The following is a 20,572-nucleotide window of genomic DNA, read 5'->3' as shown; positions in this document are numbered from 1 at the left end:
ACGAGTTCAGTTTGGGCGCCTTGCTCTGAACTTTGATGCGGACAGTAATATTCTTTGGACTGTAAACAGACTCAAGTAAAACCGCTGTATAGAGTCTGTTTTAATGCCAAGTGCATGCGTGCTTCCAAGATATGCACATGAAATCCTTTCACTGCTTTAACATACCTTCCACTTCTGTTTTTTTCTTCTCCCACCACCTTCTTTCCTTTCTGTCTCAGCTGAGGATAGGTATTCACACAGGTTCGGTGCTGGCAGGTGTGGTCGGTGTTAAAATGCCACGCTACTGCTTATTTGGAAACAATGTGACGCTGGCCAGCAAGTTTGAATCAGGAAGCCATCCCAGGTGTATCAATGTTAGTCCCACAACGTATCAGTAAGTACCTGTGCTGTATGTTGCATAAAAATGTGTTTCATATATACTGTATACAGTACCTTAAATTATGGAAGTATACGCCCTCACAGGCTTTTTATTTGGTGTTACTGTTTTAGTGTGACTCATTATTCGATCATAACTTGATTTAATATTCATGTTATTTTACTTGACCTCTGTTTTACTTTTTTTAATCTTCTCTTATTTTCGTCTCTTTTCAACAGACTGTTAAAAGACGACCGCTCTTTTTCATTTGTCCCTCGTTCAAGGCTGGACCTCCCAGAGAATTTTCCCAAAGAGATCCCAGGGACATGTTACTTCCTGGAGGCGGGCACATCCCACAGTCACGCCTCACTGACAAGCTCTCGCTCCGCTCCTCCGGCCTCTATGAGGAAAGTCTCCTACAGTATTGGGACCATGTTTCTAAGAGAAACAAGTTTGTAGAGCCCATACACAGACCAGGTTACACAGTTAATTATTATGTTAGTGACTGGATTTTGAACTTGTGCAGGAAACCAATTACACAGATCTTTGGATATGCAAATGCATTATTTAAGAAAAACTTTGATTCAGACCTGTGGGATGGCCTGTATGAATGAAACTTTGAAAAGGCTTTCATCATAAGTGAAGAAGAACAACATGCCCTCGTCTCTCCTGAGCAAAAGAGATACGGTTCAAAAGACTTAAGGAACAGCTACTGCGCTAGTCTCACAAGGACCCTCCCCCAGGGAAGTGTACTGATGGAATCAATTAGAAGAGAAACCTTAATATAAACCTTCATGATCTAGCTGGATTCCTCAGCTCCAGACCTGGAATCTGGTTCTCTCTGACCTGCGTCTAAACACGGGAATGCTTGGAGAAAGCCTGGGGATAGACCAAACATATGACCGTAATTGCACTCAATAGAAATGGAACTGCGCAAATTGAACAAATCCACTTCCCATTAACAAACTGGGTGCTGAGTATAAAGTTGGGTGAATTTTTGCAAGATGGCAACATTGCCATAAACGTTTGCTGTGCATCATGGCCACTTTTACAAGGATGATAACAACACAGCAACCCCTTCCTCCCCTAGCAGCTGTCTCTATGTAACGTCATGCTTTACCAAACATACGTCTAACAACTGCTACTTGTTATATTAGGAAGCATCAACCTAGGAGAAGTTGGTTGTGGTGGCGGGTGATTAATGAGAGGCACAAAGGAGACAATTTAGTAGTCATCTAAGGACAAATGCCAAAACCACGAGCATTAGGCTGACTTTATAGGTCTGTCTACTTCTAGCCTACTGAAAACTATAACCAACCCAAGTCCAGCCATTTCATTGCATATTATATGTGTAGGTCTGAAAATTATTCCCAGCTCAGTGCCTTTTTATTGCTCAAATTTGGACAGATATAAGATGAATTGAACTATATATATACTATAGAAAATATAGGGATCGCTCAATTTATCTCATGTTTTAAGTTGTTTTATGACTTTTTAAAAAACGGTTAATGACATGAAAGGAAGAATGACATTTGCCAATGCTTTTAAGCCACTTTTGTATTTGTTGTACATTTCACTCTTGGATGGTAATGATTGGTTGGCAAGATAAATCAAGCCTTCCTCAAAGAATTCAGATATTTTAATTTGCATTCACTCGACTGTGTCCAGATCCAATACTACACACTAAATAGTACTTATAATACAGTACTGTGCCAAATTATTCACTTAGTCGTAGTATGCGTATCTTACACAGTTCACACTTACACACATAACCTGTTTTAACGGCTTTATATTTTTAATATACAGTATGCAGTTCTCTACTAGCCCTATCAGGTGCAACCACCAGGTTTCAGATTACGTAGTAGTCTGAGTATAATTTGCTCAAGAAAATCAAGCGATGTCAAGCAAATTCATCTGAGACAGTCTTCATAAGCTATCATCATGCAGCGGGAGCTGAAGGTTTGAAGTTGAATAGTCTTTGTATATTTGATAGCCCCGGCAGATTTGGGTATTATTTTATAGTTACTTTAAAGTGCTGCCAGTGTTCTTAAACAGTTGAGTAAAAAAATGTTTATATCAGTTTAAATGGTTGATTAAGGTAAAAAAATATATACGGGGTTATAGTTTAAATTATATCGATATATATTTGATGTTAAATGAAATGTTTTTATTATGATATGAAGGGAACAGCGATAACAGCCTAAATGAAATTATTACTAATGGATGGCCCCCAACAAGCAAAAAACATGCATAAGATCTGTTATTTAAATCCAAATGAGCGGTACTCATTGCTTCCTTTCCATGCTTGACAACATCACATTATTGCTCATGTTGCTTTAAATCTAACTTACTTAATAAACTGATAATAACATCTGTTCCGAAAGAAAAGAATGGCTTCGTCACTGGTTTACTCCTGCACAGATTATAGTTCATAATTTTAATAGAAATAGGATGTCGCAAATTCACTACATCTTGCCAAATGACATTCTTGTTGCTTGAACCCAACAAGATAAAATAAAAAAGTGCCAAATGTGTATTTAGACACGCCCGAACACCAGGTTTTATTCCTGCTTTCCACATCTTAATAGCTCGCAGTAGTAGCAGGGAGGAAAAACAATGGTTACACATTGAAACCCATTGATATAAGAGATAACAAATACCATTTCTGCCCTCTAACTTAGACATTCACCAGCACAACTATGTGTTGTTCCAAACTGATGGAAATGGTGTTAAGAGGGCAAACAGCACAGATTTCCTTTTAAACTGCCAGTGTTCATTATTGCCATAAAATTCTGTCAGCAGAGTCTCAGATGGGAGGAAGCATTACAAAGCTTGCACATTTTAATTTAATTAAATATTTTTTTACGTGTCACCATCATACCCACATTTCCTATTAACAAAAACGACTATTTCTAAAGTGTATGCTATGCAGTAGAGGGCTTACAGTTGGCTAGACAATAAACACATCAGTCAAAAACATGGCAGCGTAGCTTTTTGCCTAAAAAAATATTACGAGTTGCAACACAGCGAAAAAGTTTTTTATTAACATGAAACTAGGTGCCGTTGTTTAGTGGGACAGCTTTGCCATCTTAAGCTTAGAGTTTATCACTTAAAGACATCTGTCAACTTTAAGCTTAAATCAGTGGATTATTTTGCGTAGGGGGTTGCTAAACATTTTTATTACACTTTGCGGCAGCAGAGAAAAAAAAAATCTGTCCAAGACCGTCCATTCGTTTTGTATGATGCATGGAGAACCAGAATCTGCAGTAACCATCTGAGACATCAGCAAAACATGCATCTTATGTAAGTATTCATCAGTGGCTCAGAAGATTAGCATTTCTCTTTACATAAACTGTGTCAAGCCTATCAGTCAAAAGTAACGTGTATGTCAGACATAATGGTGTTCATCAGGTCTTCCAGAGTCAAGGGAAGTCGGTCTTTAAAGCCAGGGAAAGTAAAAAGGTGGTTATTGTTTTTTTAATTGACCATAAAGTTAGTTTTCACAGCTTTTCTGTGAGGTACCAGAAGGGTGATTTTATATGAAACCACAATTTTCAAAGTGTCTTTAAATTCTACCTAAAATTTTGTGTTATCGCTGCAAATAATCAACAATATTTGCATTGATTTCTTTTTTTGGAAGGACTCAACTACTGTGTTGTACCCACCAGTAAGATAACCCCCCAGAAACCTTGTTAAGTGTATTTGACAGCTGCGTTACTGAGCCTGGGGGAAGGTTTTTACAGGGCAGGCTTTCGCATACAAATGTACAAGTACTTCCCAGCTGTCATCCTGGCGAAAATGCATAGACAAATTAATGTATACTTGATAAATCTACTGTAGCATAAATGTAGTGCAGTGCCTAAATTTTTGCTGGTAGGCTTAAAATAGGACGTTACACCAGCATTACACCCACACAACTTGTGTCCAGTCCTTACATCTCCAAGTCTGTAGATTCTTGGCATAATAATAAATGTTTGGCCTGATCTAACAAGTCTATTTAGAAGCAGAGGTGTTGCAGGTACTGATTCTTTACAGTGATACACCAATGCACAAGTCGGTGACTTACTCACACACAGGCGTTCTTTAAGGTAACAATGGCAATACAACTGAGCTATAGTGTATAAATTGTCTCAAATAATGAACATGAACAAATACTGTTAAGTCAGTGTGTGAGGGTCCAACATCCAGTGAGACAAAGCCAAATACATCCATGACTCCTCCAGCTGTTGTCTGCGTGCCTGATTGCGTGACTTTGTGCGTGTGTGGGTCAAAAAATAGGAGATACTACAAACACCACTTATTAGCAACATCTGTACAATTTTAATTATGTAATGTATTCCAAATGGGAAAAAACAAACAAACCTGAAATTGTATTACGATTACTTTGCAGGTTCTTTTTGGTATAATTCCAAAGTGAATTGTGAGTTGTAGCAAAACAAGAATCTCTGCTTTGTTGTCCTTATTTTTTATTTCAGCTTTATACTTTCTGTCAGTATGTTTCATCCATCTAAAGGCAGGCTGGTTTTCTCGACGCACCTCTGTCCCACAAAACCTTCATGCGCTCGGTAATGTCTTCTTCTTCTTTTTTTAAGAACTTAAAAAATATAGACACTTTTGTTACTTTTTCATTCTGTGTTTTACTGAATTAAATGATTTTGTTTGATGATGCATTCATGAAACATTTTCTTTAACTGAAATAGCATGAAAATATCATTTTTATTGAAGAATAAAGTTGCTATGTTTTTTGCAGGACATTGTTATAAACTGTTTTGTTGCCAAGTTCAGCTTCACCCCCACTGACATACAGTACAAAGGGTCAAAGATGATGGGAAACTGGACTTTGCTTGTTTTAACTGTCTAGTTTTAACAGCAGAAACAAATGAGGGTTGATGCCTGGGTCCGCCAAAAGATTTGTATTTCTATGTTCAGCTCCAACCTTTGAGAAATAGTAGCTTCCATAGGTTAATTTAGCACTAATTAATCATTTCATTTGAGACCCAGTGGTTTATAATCACATTCAAAAGTCTGCAGAGGCTCTTGTACTTTGGTGTTTTATGTTGTAAACATAGCAAAACTGAACCTGGAAATGAACCCCGTTTGACCCTGCTGTTGGAATTAGGTGCACTGTATATGGAAGGGGCATGATGACAACTGTTGGTTTCTGACTGACATTAAGGGCACATCTTATGTCTTATATGATGTAAATAAAAAACACCAAGTATCTTTAATAAGGAACAAAGCCTGTGGCTGTTACTGTGAATGCGTGCGATGACATGTCAATGAGTGTGTGAGACGGTGTTTGTGTGCAACTCTGGTAAAATTTAAAAACTAAAATCATATTAGCATAAATAATAATTGTAACAAAAAGTAGACTTTATTGTTATTTTTATTATTATACCAAATCAAATTTGACACTTTAGAGGTTGTGTGAACATCTTGTGACCAAACTTTACTTCTTCAAGAAAAGAGATGCTCAAGGATTAATATTAACACTTAATTCTGAAACAGGCAGGTTTAAGGTAAAGTGACACTTGATAGTTGAATGAGTAGCTGTAGCCAGTTTATAGGCTGTTAAGAGTAATCACTTTCAATCATTGCTATGTTGTGTGTGATACCCTGTGTCTGCATTTTCCTGTTGCTTTTCATTCTTTTTTTTCTGTGCTCCTGGTGTACAGGTTACAGACTATATAATATGATTAAATATGCAGAGACCAGGTGACATCACTGCCAACTCTCTCAGGCTGTATAAGGGGATGGTACCACTGTGAGCCACGGGCATTGTTACCTGCTGTTTTGGAGCCTTTAGCATTTTGTCTGCCAATATCCTGTTTTTTTCATAGTGGAAATGACAAGCAAGAGGTAGATCTCACTAAGACCCGAAATGTTTGTAGCAACACAAGGCATTTGTTACCTTTTTAACGAAATAAAAATAGCGCTGTATTAAAAAAAAACAAAAATTCAACATCTTTGTGCTGCCAGAGAGGTCGCCTCCTGCTGGCTGCTGGAAGCGATGCAAGTTTAAAGCACTGTCACACTTATTTATTATATAGGCCTTTAGTGTTTTGAGCTTGCACTTCAGTAGCAATCACAGCATTAGGTAGTGTGACATGTGCAGACGTGTGGATGTGTTAATCTCTAAATCAGAAGATAAACAATCGAAAAGTAATGTCTTAATAAATTTGTCTTGTTACTATTGAAGCTCCCTATCACCATTCATTCTCCACCTTAAATCCCAAAACGGACGTAAATGGACGTAGCGTTTTTGGTGGGAGAAATGTTTTGTCACTCACACAGCATTGTAAGATGGTGTAAGATGTATCCTTAGGCCCCCTCCTCGATTCAGAGATGGGCTTTCCCTTTACTTACCTGGATGATTGAGCATGCATCAAGACATTTTTTTCTCTCCACCTTAAAGTTGTGTTTGAAAACAGAAGCTGACAAGCGTTACACATTAATGACGGTTCAGTTCGGCTTAAACATCTCAGTTTGTTCTGACAATGTAACAGAGAGTATATGCGCTCAATAGCAGGGCTGTTTCATTGAACCAGATAAAGGCTGTTCCTGTTGAAATGCAGAACCAATACAATCAATAACATTATGAAAGCAATTTGAAGGATCATACATGTGCTGCAAAGGAAAATGATCTCTTTGCTGAATAATTGCAATGTCTTCAAAATAAAAGTATTTTACTTATTTTTCTAAAAGTACCCAAAGGTTTTAATTCTCTAACTTCTGTGTGTCTTATGTTCTTCAACTCAACAAACTGTCTGCTTGCTATGATGCTCAAAGAATGCATAGTCTCTCACTAACTAGAGTTTAAGTTTACTATTATCTGCCAAATTTTTCCAGCCTTCATTCAATGCATTAAATAATATCAATTCCATGTAACATTTTAAAAGTTATTTTTGCTTATTTTGTGTATTTTACTGTATCAATCCTCTCAGATATTGCAGTGCTGCTGGTAATGTGATGACAGCTTTGGTTGTAACAGTCAATGAACACGACACAGCCAGAAGCCTGCAAAGATTTTTATGAACCTTCCAATGATGTTTTCCTTTCTTTTTACCTTTGTTCCTCATTCCTCCATCCCTCCATCCCTTCATCTGTCCCTTCTCCCTTTATCTTTCCCCCTTCCTTCTAACTATGCAAATACACCCCCATTACCCTAATTGGCTCTGGGAGGTTTGAATATTTCGTGCAGATCATCTTCACTGATCAGGTGGGTGAATGTGGTCTTCGGCATAACGTCGAGCAGGTACTAATGGAAATCACACGCAAACAATGTAGGTAAGAATGAATGAACAAAGGTCAGGTTATTTTCACACTGTGCCAGTCGTATTAGCTCAATTAAGTAGGAGTTATAGAGGTTCTGATAGTATTAGCAGTTCAACAGGGAATTATGTTGTTGTGGGGTGAGGGTATGTGCATCTGAATGAATTATGTAGTTATTATTCATGGATGGATCTGTAGAGGAAATCCTCTGCTCTCTGATTCTCATTGAGGAGCATATGGTGTGCTCTACTTGACCTCTTGGGAGAATTTCTGTGGGAAAAATGATGGCAGAAAAAATATAGCAGAATTGACTGACCTCTAAGAAAAGGTTGCGCATAAACTGTACTCTTCCTTAAAAACTGTGATTTGTGTTCAAAAGCATCATGCTTAGCCTTTTTGTAGTCTGAGAAGGTTTTTTTTGTCTTATCCATTACTAAAGAATTACTTTAATGAAATCTTTAATTTTCCTAGCTGTAATTGTTACAATGTTGCTGTTAAAACAATTTCATGTTTTTGTATTTTATGCAGAAATTAGATACAAAAATTAGCCCGATTGTAAGCCTTCTCTTTCTGCCTTAAACTGTCACACAGCATGCTGTCAAGGTTCAAATGAACTTCAAACTTAATGCATATTTACATTATATTCCCTATTAAATAACCTCAAAAAGTTATTTACTATACCTTTTAAACTGTCTGCCAGAGCAGCCTGGTGACACTGGGACACTATATAGCATAGCTAGCAGGTCAGGTTGGTCTGGAAATAAACACGGTGGCCCCAAAAGACTGCAGAATTGCCACTACGTACACTTTTTCTCACAGTTAAATTTCATAAAATAAGAATGTGTGGTGAGAATGTGCTGTACAGTGGCTCTGGCTTTAAACTATAATGGAGATAAAAAATAATAATAATTGAACACAAAGATTTTATCTTTCCAAATTTAAACTGTAGCGTTACTGCCGAAGCCCAGAGTCACATCCTGACAAATATTAACCCTTGTGTGGTGTTCGTATTTTTGTTACTCAGCCAGTGTTCATGGGTCTGGTGGACCCGCTAGAGTTTTGGCTTTCCAAATTAACACTATCAAACAATTTTATGTTAAATTACTCAACAGATGTTTACTTCATCCCAATTACAAGACATATGAACAGCAAACATGGTTAATTTTTTCCCTTTACCTTTGTTAGATCACATTTATGAATTAATGTGCTTCTCGTTTTTCTTTTATATAAAATGTTATAAATAAATCAGTTATAATCAAGTGGAGTGAGTGGAAAGACACAACACATTTACACGTGAAAAAATAATTAATTGTTTAATTTTTCTTTTGAAAAAAACTGAACACGGGTCTCACAGACCCGAACACCATACAAGGGTTAAATCATAACCCTGTAAGAGAACTGGTTCATAACCCAACACCTTTATTTCCTACATCAATATGTAGACTTTACTAGTAAAATTTAATCAGGCCTCTTATAATAATTTTTCTTGTTATTAAACATCTGCAGCAGTGCCTAATGGTCATCTTTACTTCTGATTTTACTCTCAGAAAACCCAAAATGCAGAGATAGGCTGTGTTTTTTTTCCTCCCTTCAATAGTTTTTCTTCAATTTTTGATTACCCGACTGCGGTGAGAATGTAGTGCACCAATTCAAAGAGGAGGAAGACCCAAACACATAACACCAGAGACAACGTTAAATCCAAAATCCATATCCTTAATCCAGAGAGGCAGCGGTCATGCACAAGTAAATAAGATAAACAAAGCCAACAAGGGAGAGGCAAAAAGCAAAACCCACAAACACTCCAAAGGTTCATACACTTCATATTAACAAGACTTTTGGGAAATGCTGGGACGCTGAGCGGCAGGTGAAAGACAGGAGGCACATGTATAGGAAGTGGGAACAAATGTGGCAGCTTAAACACAGACAAAGGAAAACTAACAGAAGACACGAGAACGAAAGATCGCAAGAATAAAATGGGAAATAACTTGAAAAATGAAAGGTATGAGGCACTCTCTCACTGCTTTCACCTATATATCCATCTTTTGTGTACAAAACGAAATACTAAGAAAAGATTTATGATTTAAAATCAGCAGCTGCTTTGTCCTGGTGGTTGGCAGCATGCTGATGACGAGGATTGACCTTCGTCTTCCTCGATGTTTTTGTCAGCCAATAAACTGTCAGACGCCAGAGGTGGGCGGATCGATCCAAGTATCAATAGCATCAATTTCAATGCTGGTATTGATATTAATGTGACATGATCGATACTTTCTTTCTATCCTCCAAGTGCAGTATCAGTATATTGTGATAAATAAGTAATGTTTTTGGTAATGAAAAAATATACCTCAAATATGGAAAATGTCTGAACCTGTTTGTGTTTTATTTAAAGGCTGTAACACATTTAAACAACAGAGGTTGACCCAAAGTGCTTTAGAGACACATTCCAGGTCTATCACGTGGCTAAAAGGGTGTGTCCACACTGCCAACCAGCACAGGGGTATATTTGTATCTTTGCAATGTTTTCATTGCTGCACTTTAAGCCAAAAGGGCATAGTCCTCAATAGTGAATCACCAAAGCCCTCTCACCTGTTTTCTTCTTTAATCTTCCCCCTCCCTCCATCGTTCTCTCATCCATCACATACCACAGTTATCTCTTGGTGATTTGCACATCACTCTCTTAGTCACTTTCTCTCATTTTCTTCATTTTTCTCTTTGAAGCACAGTAAAAACTTTAAACAGTATTCACTTATTCCAGGTTAATGCTAATTTTCTTCACCACAGCCCTTATTTAGACCCTGCTGTTGTATTACAGCACAGTGGAATATTCAAAAGAAACCAAATGAAAGCGCCAAATGAGAACAAAAGACATGACGTCAAGTAAACAGAAACCTTGGGTGAATTTATCCCAAAGACCCAATAATACCCATGTCCTGCCTCGCTCTGAAATGTTCTACCAGGGTCACCAGAGTGGAAACGGGATGAGGATAGTCGAGGATTAGTGCTGATCCATGCATATTAAAAGATCACAGAGGCAACCATGTAAGGCTCTTTGAACCTTACCTCTTTGTGTGGGTCTGCATGTTTTTCTGTGTCTATTTACATGTGTGTGTCTGTAAGAGCTTGTAACCACCTCAGAGACATCCACCTCCTGTGTTTTTGAGGATTTTTGCTGGACTGTACGCATTAGAGTTCAGATTATGCATTAATTCATTTTTTTTTACTGGCTGTGGTCAACCATATGTGACATACTTGTTAATCTCACAGATGTATAGGACAGCAATTGTTTTTTTTTTTTTTTGTTAACCACAGTCTGTATATATATATATATATATATATATATATATATATATATATATATATATATATATATATATATATATATATATATATGCTAGTTAACGAGAGACACCCGGAATGGCTAACTGAAGGCCGGACGGTCCTGATCCCCAAGGACCCCAAGAAGGGACCGGTCCCCTCCAACTACCGACCAATAACCTGTCTCAGTACTACATGGAAGCTCCTGTCAGGCATCATATCGGCTAAGATGAACAGGCACATGGGTCAATACATGAGCGGGACACAGAAAGGAATTGGCAAGAATACCAGAGGTGCAAAACACCAGCTACTGGTAGACAGAACAATCAGCCGAGACTGCAAGAGCAGACTGACCAACCTGTGCACTGCCTGGATTGATTACAAGAAGGCCTATGACTCAATGCCCCACAGCTGGATACTGGAATGCCTAGAATTGTACAAGATCAATGGGACCCTAAGAGCCTTCATCAGGAACTCAATGGGGATGTGGCGTACAACACTAGAGGCCAACTCCAAGCCCATAGCACAAGTTACCATCAAGTGCGGGATCTACCAAGGAGATGCTCTGTCCCCACTGCTGTTCTGCATAGGCCTGAACCCCCTCAGTGAGATCATTAACAAGACTGGCTACGGATACCGACTACGGAACGGAGCAGTTGTCAGCCACCTCCTGTACATGGATGACATCAAGCTGTATGCCAAGAGTGAACGAGACATCGATTCACTGATCCACACTACCAGGCTATACAGCAATGACATTGGAATGTCGTTCGGACTGGAGAAGTGTAGTCGGATGGTAACAAAGAGAGGGAAGGTAGTCAGAACTGAGGGGATTGAACTACCAGAAGGCAACATTGCAGACATAGAGGACAGTTACAAGTACCTGGGGATCCCGCAGGCAAATGGGAACCATGAAGAGGCCGCTAGAAAGGCTGCAACCACCAAGTACCTGCAGAGGGTCAGGCAAGTCCTGAGGAGTCAGCTGAATGGTAAGAACAAGATCCGGGCCATCAACACGTACGCCCTGCCCGTGATCAGGTACCCTGCTGGGGTAATAGGCTGGCCAAAGGAGGAGATAGAAGCCACTGACATAAAGACAAGAAAGCTCCTTACCATGCATGGAGGGTTTCACCCCAGGTCCAGCACCCTGAGGCTGTACGCTAAGCGGAAGGAAGGGGGCCGGGGACTGGTGAGTGTCAGCACCACAGTCCAGGATGAGACAAGGAACATCCAAGAATACATTGGGAAGATGGCCCCAACTGACCGAGTGCTCAGTGAATACCTCAGGCAGCAGAAACCCAAGAAAGAGGAGGGAGACGAGGAACCATCATGGAAGGACAGGCCCCTGCACGGTATGTACCACCGGCAGATAGAGGAGGTGGCTGATATCCAGAAATCCTACCAGTGGCTGGACAAAGCTGGACTGAAAGACAGCACAGAGGCACTAATCATGGCAGCACAAGAACAAGCTCTGAGTACAAGATCCATAGAGGCTGGGGTCTATCACACCAGGCAAGACCCCAGGTGCAGGCTGTGTAAAGATGCCCCAGAGACAATCCAGCACATAACAGCAGGGTGCAAGATGCTAGCAGGCAAGGCATACATGGAACGCCATAACCAAGTGGCCGGCATAGTGTACAGGAACATCTGTGCCGAGTATAACCTAGAAGTCCCGAGGTCAAAATGGGAGATGCCCCCAAGGGTGGTGGAGAATGACCGAGCTAAGATCCTGTGGGACTTCCAGATACAGACGGACAAAATGGTGGTGGCTAACCAACCGGACATAGTGGTGGTAGACAAACAGAAGAAGACGGCCGTAGTGATCGATGTAGCGGTTCCGAATGACAGCAATATCAGGAAGAAGGAACACGAGAAGCTGGAGAAATACCAAGGGCTCAGAGAAGAGCTCGAGAGGATGTGGAGGGTGAAGGTAACGGTGGTCCCCGTGGTAATCGGAGCACTAGGTGCGGTGACTCCCAAGCTAGGCGAGTGGCTCCAGCAGATCCCGGGAATAACATCGGAGATCTCTGTCCAGAAGAGCGCAGTCCTGGGAACAGCTAAGATACTGCGCAGGACCCTCAAGCTCCCAGGCCTCTGGTAGAGGACCCGAGCTTGAAGGATAAACCGCCCGCAGGGGCGTGCTGGATGTTTTTTTTTTTTATATATAAAGAGGATTACTTGAAAACACCCAATAATCCTAAGCCTTGGAACAAATAGAATGTCCACTGCATTAATGCATCAGCCTCTTTTGGCGTTTAATTCTGCATTGATTCAATGCGGGAAAGCTTCCTCAGAGAGTTTGGTCCATGTTGACGTGATAGCATCACACAGTTGCTGCAAATTTGTTGGCTGCACAGTCATGATCTTTCATAGTGGATGTTAGGAACACTGGATGATGAAATCACAACACACCACTGAAATTGATACTTTTTCTCTTTAAGTACTAAACATTACCAAGGCTGGACATTGGTCACTCCTCAATTATATGCTATGACCATATTCCCAACCCATCCTCACTTACGCTCCATTGGTGGATTAGTTTATTAGATGTACACGATTGCTTATTTTGCTTTTTTCCCCTGCACAATCAAAAATTTTGAGTAGATTGGTGGGTATGCTGGACACATATGATTGGTTGTTCCTATTAGGATTTTTTTCTACTCAAACAAGTATATGGTATTTAAAGTGCTGTTTTCAACATATTCCTTGATGACCTTGATGAAGGCCACAGACTCAAATGTGCTGGTGAAGTTATAAAGCCATCAGAAGATGGGTACACTGTGGATGTGTTCAGCAACAATACTCAGACTGTGGGGTTCCAACAACAACCAACAACCATCCCACATCCAAAGTCAATTAAATCACGTAAATGTGGTTTTTACACTTTTTCTGTCAAACCTGCTGAATCATAAATGCAGCGCTGATGTATGGATGCTCATCATGCCTATGCATACTTCAAAAGAAACTGTCCCCCAGATCTACTTTCACTGAGCTAAACATCTTCCACTTTAGCACATTTCTGATTGTCGTTTAAACATTTGTGCCTTAGTATGGATAGAAATATGTAGAAGGAAATATGTGAGCGTCTTCTCCAACACGTTAAACCACTTATCTAATATCTATCATCTATCACTTTGGACACCTAATGTGTTTTTGAAAAATGATGAAAAATGCTCTTTTTACATAGCTGAAATCACACTAATACACAATGCATCCCTTTTAAAACTCCAGAGAGCAACTGTATCTAATTCAATGTTTTATGTTTTGTGGTTTGGAGTCAATCCAAGGGTGTTCAAAGGAAGCAGCAGGACACAGACACACAGCTGATGAAACAAAGTATACATGACTGTGCGTGTGTGGTGAGAGTGATTTAAGGATACGCTCTCAGTACTACATCCTGGAACATCCTGTAACCTCATTACCATGCGCTCATTAGATACTCATTTAAACCAATCAGATTTCTCCATAATCTAATCATTCTTTATAAATTATGAGAGAAATCCATTATTACTACAAACACCCAGCTAATTAGAACTGGGATGCACCATCTGCTGCATGTTTGTGTAAGACTACATAGTTGGGGATTCACTGTTACATGCATACACTGTATTAATGAGGGTGATTTAGATGGACCTCACCTTCACTGACTTGTATTCTTTTTAAGTTATATAAAAGAGAACGACATCACTTTTGTTGCACATGTGTTACCTATACTGACCATATAAGAGACGTGTTCCCCTTTTATTATTTATTTTGCCTGCAGATCTACTATTCTTACACGTGCAGGTATGTATTTGTGAAGCATTATCTTCATTGACTTGACTCGGACATGAGGCAGTTGAAAAACACAAACTGCAAACAAAATGGATTTCTACCCATTTTTAGGAAATATTGTGTAAACTTCTCCAGAGTTTGAGAGTAAGTGATTTTTATTTTTTTTTCACATTATCATATTAAGTATGCACTGTTCCCATTTTTCAGCTGAAGCAGGCTGCTGCCTCTAACAAAAGTACTCTAAAAATCCCACAGCACAGCATGACACAGCAGCAGGCACAGTAAGCAACCAGCCGGCCGACGTAGATTTTTTAGCAGATGGGGCTTCATATCTTTCCTGCAGGAGTTGGTAAACAGCAAAAACAGTGATAAATGAGAGTGAGTATTGGTTTTTGCTACCTATCTTTTCCTCTGGAGTGTTTAGTCTTTGTCCACAACTAACCTTAACAGACAGAGAGTTTATGAGAGCGCAATAAATCTCGGATAATCTAATAAGTTGAACATAATTTTGAAGCACTGCTTTAATTTGATTGCCATAACAGACTTGGGGAAAGAAAGGAAGGATGTAATACGATACACTCCTATGAAATAGACTCATGGACTCCATGCAGTCCGGTGGAAAAAAGTTTACTCTTATTGTTTCCATAGCAATTAAGAGAGTAATTAGCAACTAGTTGCTGCTAATCAAATGCATTTGATCTAAGAACCTCTGTAAAATCAATAGTTTTGCAGTTTGCTGGACTGGAGGATTCTAGTAACACTACAATCTTTCCAGGAGTCAAGTCCAGGTCAGATGGTGCAATGTGCACACATCACTCATTGATAGTTGCGGATTTCTGTCAGAATCTGCAGTTTCAACGTTTCTCCAACGTTGTCTTCCCAACAGTTTCACTAACATCTACACTGGACGGCCAGGAAGCGTTCACGATGTCTTCTTGGGCGCTTCTCTGGCGCTGATAATTTGCGTCTGTCTTTGTCAGTGACGTAAAAGACGGATTTAATGCGACATGACCGTTCAAACAGCAGTCGTTTTCTAAAACATCAGATATGTATCGGATTCAGTACCACATACGAAAGTGACCCAGATTGGATTTGAAAATATCGGATTTGTGCTGTTCACACTGTCATACCATGATCGGATATGGGTCGCAGAGGGTCAAAAAAGTCAGATTTGATGTGCTTTCGCCTGCAGTGTGAACGTAGCCTTAGACTCTACAGGCCTTACTTAAGCATGTTAAGTGTTAAAGTTCATGACAATTGAAAATTGAAAAAGACGAAACAAGTACGGGATGTAAAGTTACATTTAAATAAACCAAGATTTCATGAACTATGTCCTTTGGACAGATGAGATGAAAGTGCAGATGTTTGGCTGTAATGCACAGCACCATGTTTGATGAAAAACAAACACAGCACATCAGGACAAACACCTCATACCAACTGTAAAGAACGGTGGTGGAGGGGTGATGATTTGGGTTTGTTTTACAGCCGTCGGACCTGAGCACCAAGTAATATTCAGCTTTGGTTGCACTTTATATTTTATTTCTAATTAGCAAATGTAGCAAACTGTAGACTGACAATAGCATTTAGCATTTGTCACCAATACCATCTGTCTGAAGAGGATGGACAAATTATCATCATAATGAAGACTATTAGAAGTACAGAGAGACCACTCTTTATGTTTCCTGCATATTCATATGAAAATGTATTATCTACACTACCCACAATGCAACTTAGCTTGACTTTTGGCTAATGTAGCCACTACCCTTAAGCGGAGGTGATGGAAAAGGCTTTATAAAACTATTCACAGATGCAATTTTACTGCAGAGATACTCTGATGTTAAATATGGGATTATTTTTACCAACATACACGGAAAGTGAATTAAAAGTGTAAAATGTTTATAAGTGGCATTTTCTTTATCGTCGTTGGAACATAGATTAATTGATCATCTCAGTCAGCTCTCGTTAAATTCAAGACGCGCAGCCACGTACACCCGGCCACTCTAACAGATGTATAAACAGTTAGTCTGACCTTGTGCGTCTGCACGCATTCACAAGTTGAAACAGAGCTTAACAACAAACATACCGCTGACCTGTTTGACATGTGACATTTGGGAACTTGTTCTAGTCAGTGTCCTCTTCTTCAGCTGTAACAACATCTGTGCCTGTGTCATGTGTGCATACGTGCATTCATCCACATGCTAACAAACAGTAGACGAGGCATATTTATGTTTGGGTGATTTTTTTTAACCTTTGTGGTCAGAGCTACGAGGGAAGAAAAGACATGTCTATGGTGAGAAACGGTTGACTTCTTGCCATAAACTATTCACTATTACTCTTAAAATTTCTTCTTTCATCCACGTAGATGCTTCAGAGCTGTGTCAGAACAGAATGTCTAACATGCATATAAAATGTGGAGCAAACATTTGGGTCTATGGTGGGAATCTGAGAGAGGCAATCTGATCTTTAGACTTATTTTTTATTAGCATTCACTGGTCCCTGAAAGTCCTGATAAAGGCCGCACTCAAGGGCAGCATGGCTGTATCCTGCAAAGAGATATTATTATTTATTATTTTATTTTATTTCATTAACGTCACCACGACAGGGCACAGGGTGATGTGCCTTATGTTTTGCTGCTGGTTTGGCCAACCTTCTGGAGGACACAGGCTCCTGTTGTGTTTAAAACAAGACTTTTGCTCACTGCTTCAACAAGGGTAATTTTAGAGGTAAACAGCAGCTGTAACATCCGCTTGACTCTGTGAATAAAATGAGTATGCTATGTACATACATGTGCATTGTTATTTTTGTCCTATAGAAAATCTGTATTAAAAAAAATAAAGTAAATGAAACATACAGGGAGTGCAGAATTATTAGGCAAATGAGTATTTTGTCCACATCATCCTCTTCATGCATGTTGTCTTACTCCAAGCTGTATAGGCTCGAAAGCCTACTACCAATTAAGCATATTAGGTGATGTGCATCTCTGTAATGAGAAGGGGTGTGGTCTAATGACATCAACACCCTATATCAGGTGTGCATAATTATTAGGCAACGTCCTTTCCTTTGGCAAAATGGGTCAAAAGAAGGACTTGACAGGCTCAGAAAAGTCAAAAATAGTGAGATATCTTGCAGAGGGATGCAGCAGTCTCAAAACTGCAAAGCTTCTGAAGCGTGATCATCGAACAATCAAGCGTTTCATTCAAAATAGTCAACAGGGTCGCAAGAAGCGTGTGGAAAAACCAAGGCGCAAAATAACTGCCCATGAACTGAGAAAAGTCAAGCGTGCAGCTGCCAAGATGCCACTTGCCACCAGTTTGGCCATATTTCAGAGCTGCAACATCACTGGAGTGCCCAAAAGCACAAGGTGTGCAATACTCAGAGACATGGCCAAGGTAAGAAAGGCTGAAAGACGACCACCACTGAACAAGACACACAAGCTGAAACGTCAAGACTGGGCCAAGAAATATCTCAAGACTGTTTTTTCTAAGGTTTTATGGACTGATGAAATGAGAGTGAGTCTTGATGGGCCAGATGGATGGGCCTGTGGCTGGATTGGTAAAGGGCAGAGAGCTCCAGTCCGACTCAGACGCCAGCAAGGTGGAGGTGGAGTACTGGTTTGGGCTGGTATGATCAAAGATGAACTTGTGGGGCCTTTTCGGGTTGAGGATGGAGTCAAGCTCAACTCCCAGTCCTACTGCCAGTTTCTGGAAGACACCTTCTTCAAGCAGTGGTACAGGAAGAAGTCTGCATCCTTCAAGAAAAACATGATTTTCATGCAGGACAATGCTCCATCACACGCGTCCAAGTACTCCACAGCGTGGCTGGCAAGAAAGGGTATAAAAGAAGAAAAACTAATGACATGGCCTCCTTGTTCACCTGATCTGAACCCCATTGAGAACCTGTGGTCCATCATCAAATGTGAGATTTACAAGGAGGGAAAACAGTACACCTCTCTGAACAGTGTCTGGGAGGCTGTGGTTGCTGCTGCATGCAATGTTGATGGTGAACAGATCAAAACACTGACAGAAACCATGGATGGCAGGCTTTTGAGTGTCCTTGCAAAGAAAGGTGGCTATATTGGTCGATGATTTGTTTTTGTTTTGTTTTTGAATGTCAGAAATGTATATTTGTGAATGTGGAGATGTTATATTGGTTTCACTGGTGAAAATAAATAATTGAAATGGGTATGTATTTGTTTTTTGTTAAGTTGCCTAATAATTATGCACAGTAATAGTCACCTGCACACACAGATATCCCCCTAAAATAGCTAAAACTAAAAACAAACTAAAAACGACTTCCAAAAACATTCAGCTTTGATATTAATGAGTTTTTTGGGTTCATTGAGAACATGGTTGTTGTTCAATAATAAAATTATTCCTCAAAAATACAACTTGCCTAATAATTCTGCACTCCCTGTAATCTGCAGTTAAAATATTCAGAATATCAGACTATTTAATGGAAATAATATATGAATATTCTGGTTATCTCTCCTATAGTTAGATTTCAGGAAATTTAAATCAAGGTGACTGGAGTGTAGACTCAGATACCACAGCTATAAGGTTAAGGTCTAATTTGTTGGCCTACAGTAGCTGACCCCGTTTGTTTTTTGAAATCTTGCTTTTGTTTTTAATTCATTTGAACTTGTCCTGGACTGACTGTCAGCACCTGAGGCTCAAGTAAAGCTGAAAACTGTCCGATCCCAGGTGTATACTAACAGGGCAAGATTTTTGTGACCTGATAGCACTGAACAACATTTTTACTCAATATTTCTGATGTGTCATGTTGACCAGCGTTCCCCAACCTTTTTGCGCCACGGACCAGTTTATGCCCAACAATATTTTCATGGACCAGCCTTTAAGGTGTCGTGGATAAATGCAACAAAATAAAACTAGTACCGGTACCGGAAAAAAGGTTTATTCATAACACATGTGAAAACTATGGAAAAGACACACACACACACACACGTTTTACAGTCCTGTGGATTTTGAGTGTGTCTGTGTTCTTTTTCACCAGTCTGAGCTGGTGTGGATGTGCATTTAAATGTGTGTCTGTGATGCCATGCACTTTGTCTCCTACCCTGGAGTGAGGTTTATTTTTGAGGTGATGCATGATGGTTTGCTCCCACAGGACACTCGTGCTGTCAAAACAAATCACTCGGTGTGTGTGTGTGTGTGTGTGTGTTTATGTATGTCTCCACATGGCTGGTTTATTTCTTTTATGCATCTGCCCCTATTAATGCTTACAGTGCATGTATGTGGCTATGGATAGATTACTTTGCATGTGTGCATGCAGACTTTGTATGTGCAATAAAGCTATTTTACTTCAGAGCCCTTAAAGTGAAAAATTCGAGCTGTAACTGTGTATATATTTTCAACAAAAAACCAGGCAGCAGCTATAGCTACTATGTCACATACAGCAGGTTTACTTTATATATATATAAATGTATATCGTGTTTTTATATGTTTTTGACCAGCATCAATAATAAACTATGGTATTCAAAAGAACCACTGAAGAATAACCATACTCTGATCCAGCACTGATAATAGAAACAGTCTCCTTGTGCAATCATCAGCCACCTTATTATGTACACCTTGCAATTTTTAGACCAGGAACGTGTCCAGAAGGGGGGCATGGGGTGGCAGCCCTCCTCCCCTGAAATTTGATTAGATAAGCTTTATTTTCAGTCTCTGAAACCAGCTGAGTGTTTCCTTGGCTGTGTGTTTGGGATCATTGTCTTGCTGAAACATCCACCCTCATTTCATCTTTATCATCCTGGCAGATGATGGCGGATTTTTCCATTCATTCTTCACCAAAAAAGCTCCACATCATGATGTTGTTATGGTGTTTTTGGGGTGATATGCA

General features: G+C 39.6%; 1 protein-coding gene across 2 annotated transcripts in view; it reads left to right on the top strand.

Moving 5' to 3' along the window:
• The window catches only part of gucy1a2 (guanylate cyclase 1, soluble, alpha 2), a 54,829-nt gene extending 49,235 nt beyond the window's left edge, over positions 1-5,594 (top strand). For both annotated transcript variants that reach the window (XM_085245702.1, XM_085245703.1), the window contains exons 9-10: positions 219-373; positions 595-5,594. In XM_085245702.1, the coding sequence (XP_085101828.1) occupies positions 219-373; positions 595-814 (375 nt within the window). In that variant the 3' untranslated portion in view covers positions 815-5,594. The remainder of the gene's footprint in view (positions 1-218; positions 374-594) is intronic.
• The last annotated feature ends 14,978 nt before the right edge of the window (positions 5,595-20,572 follow it).

The sequence above is a fragment of the Mchenga conophoros genome, linkage group LG14 (assembly GCF_057382185.1).
Source record: "Mchenga conophoros isolate Kocher_MC1m ecotype Shallow Benthic linkage group LG14, M_conophoros_male_GT1.1, whole genome shotgun sequence".
Taxonomy (NCBI): domain Eukaryota; kingdom Metazoa; phylum Chordata; class Actinopteri; order Cichliformes; family Cichlidae; genus Mchenga; species Mchenga conophoros.
This window is presented reverse-complemented; position numbering and strand designations above follow the sequence as displayed.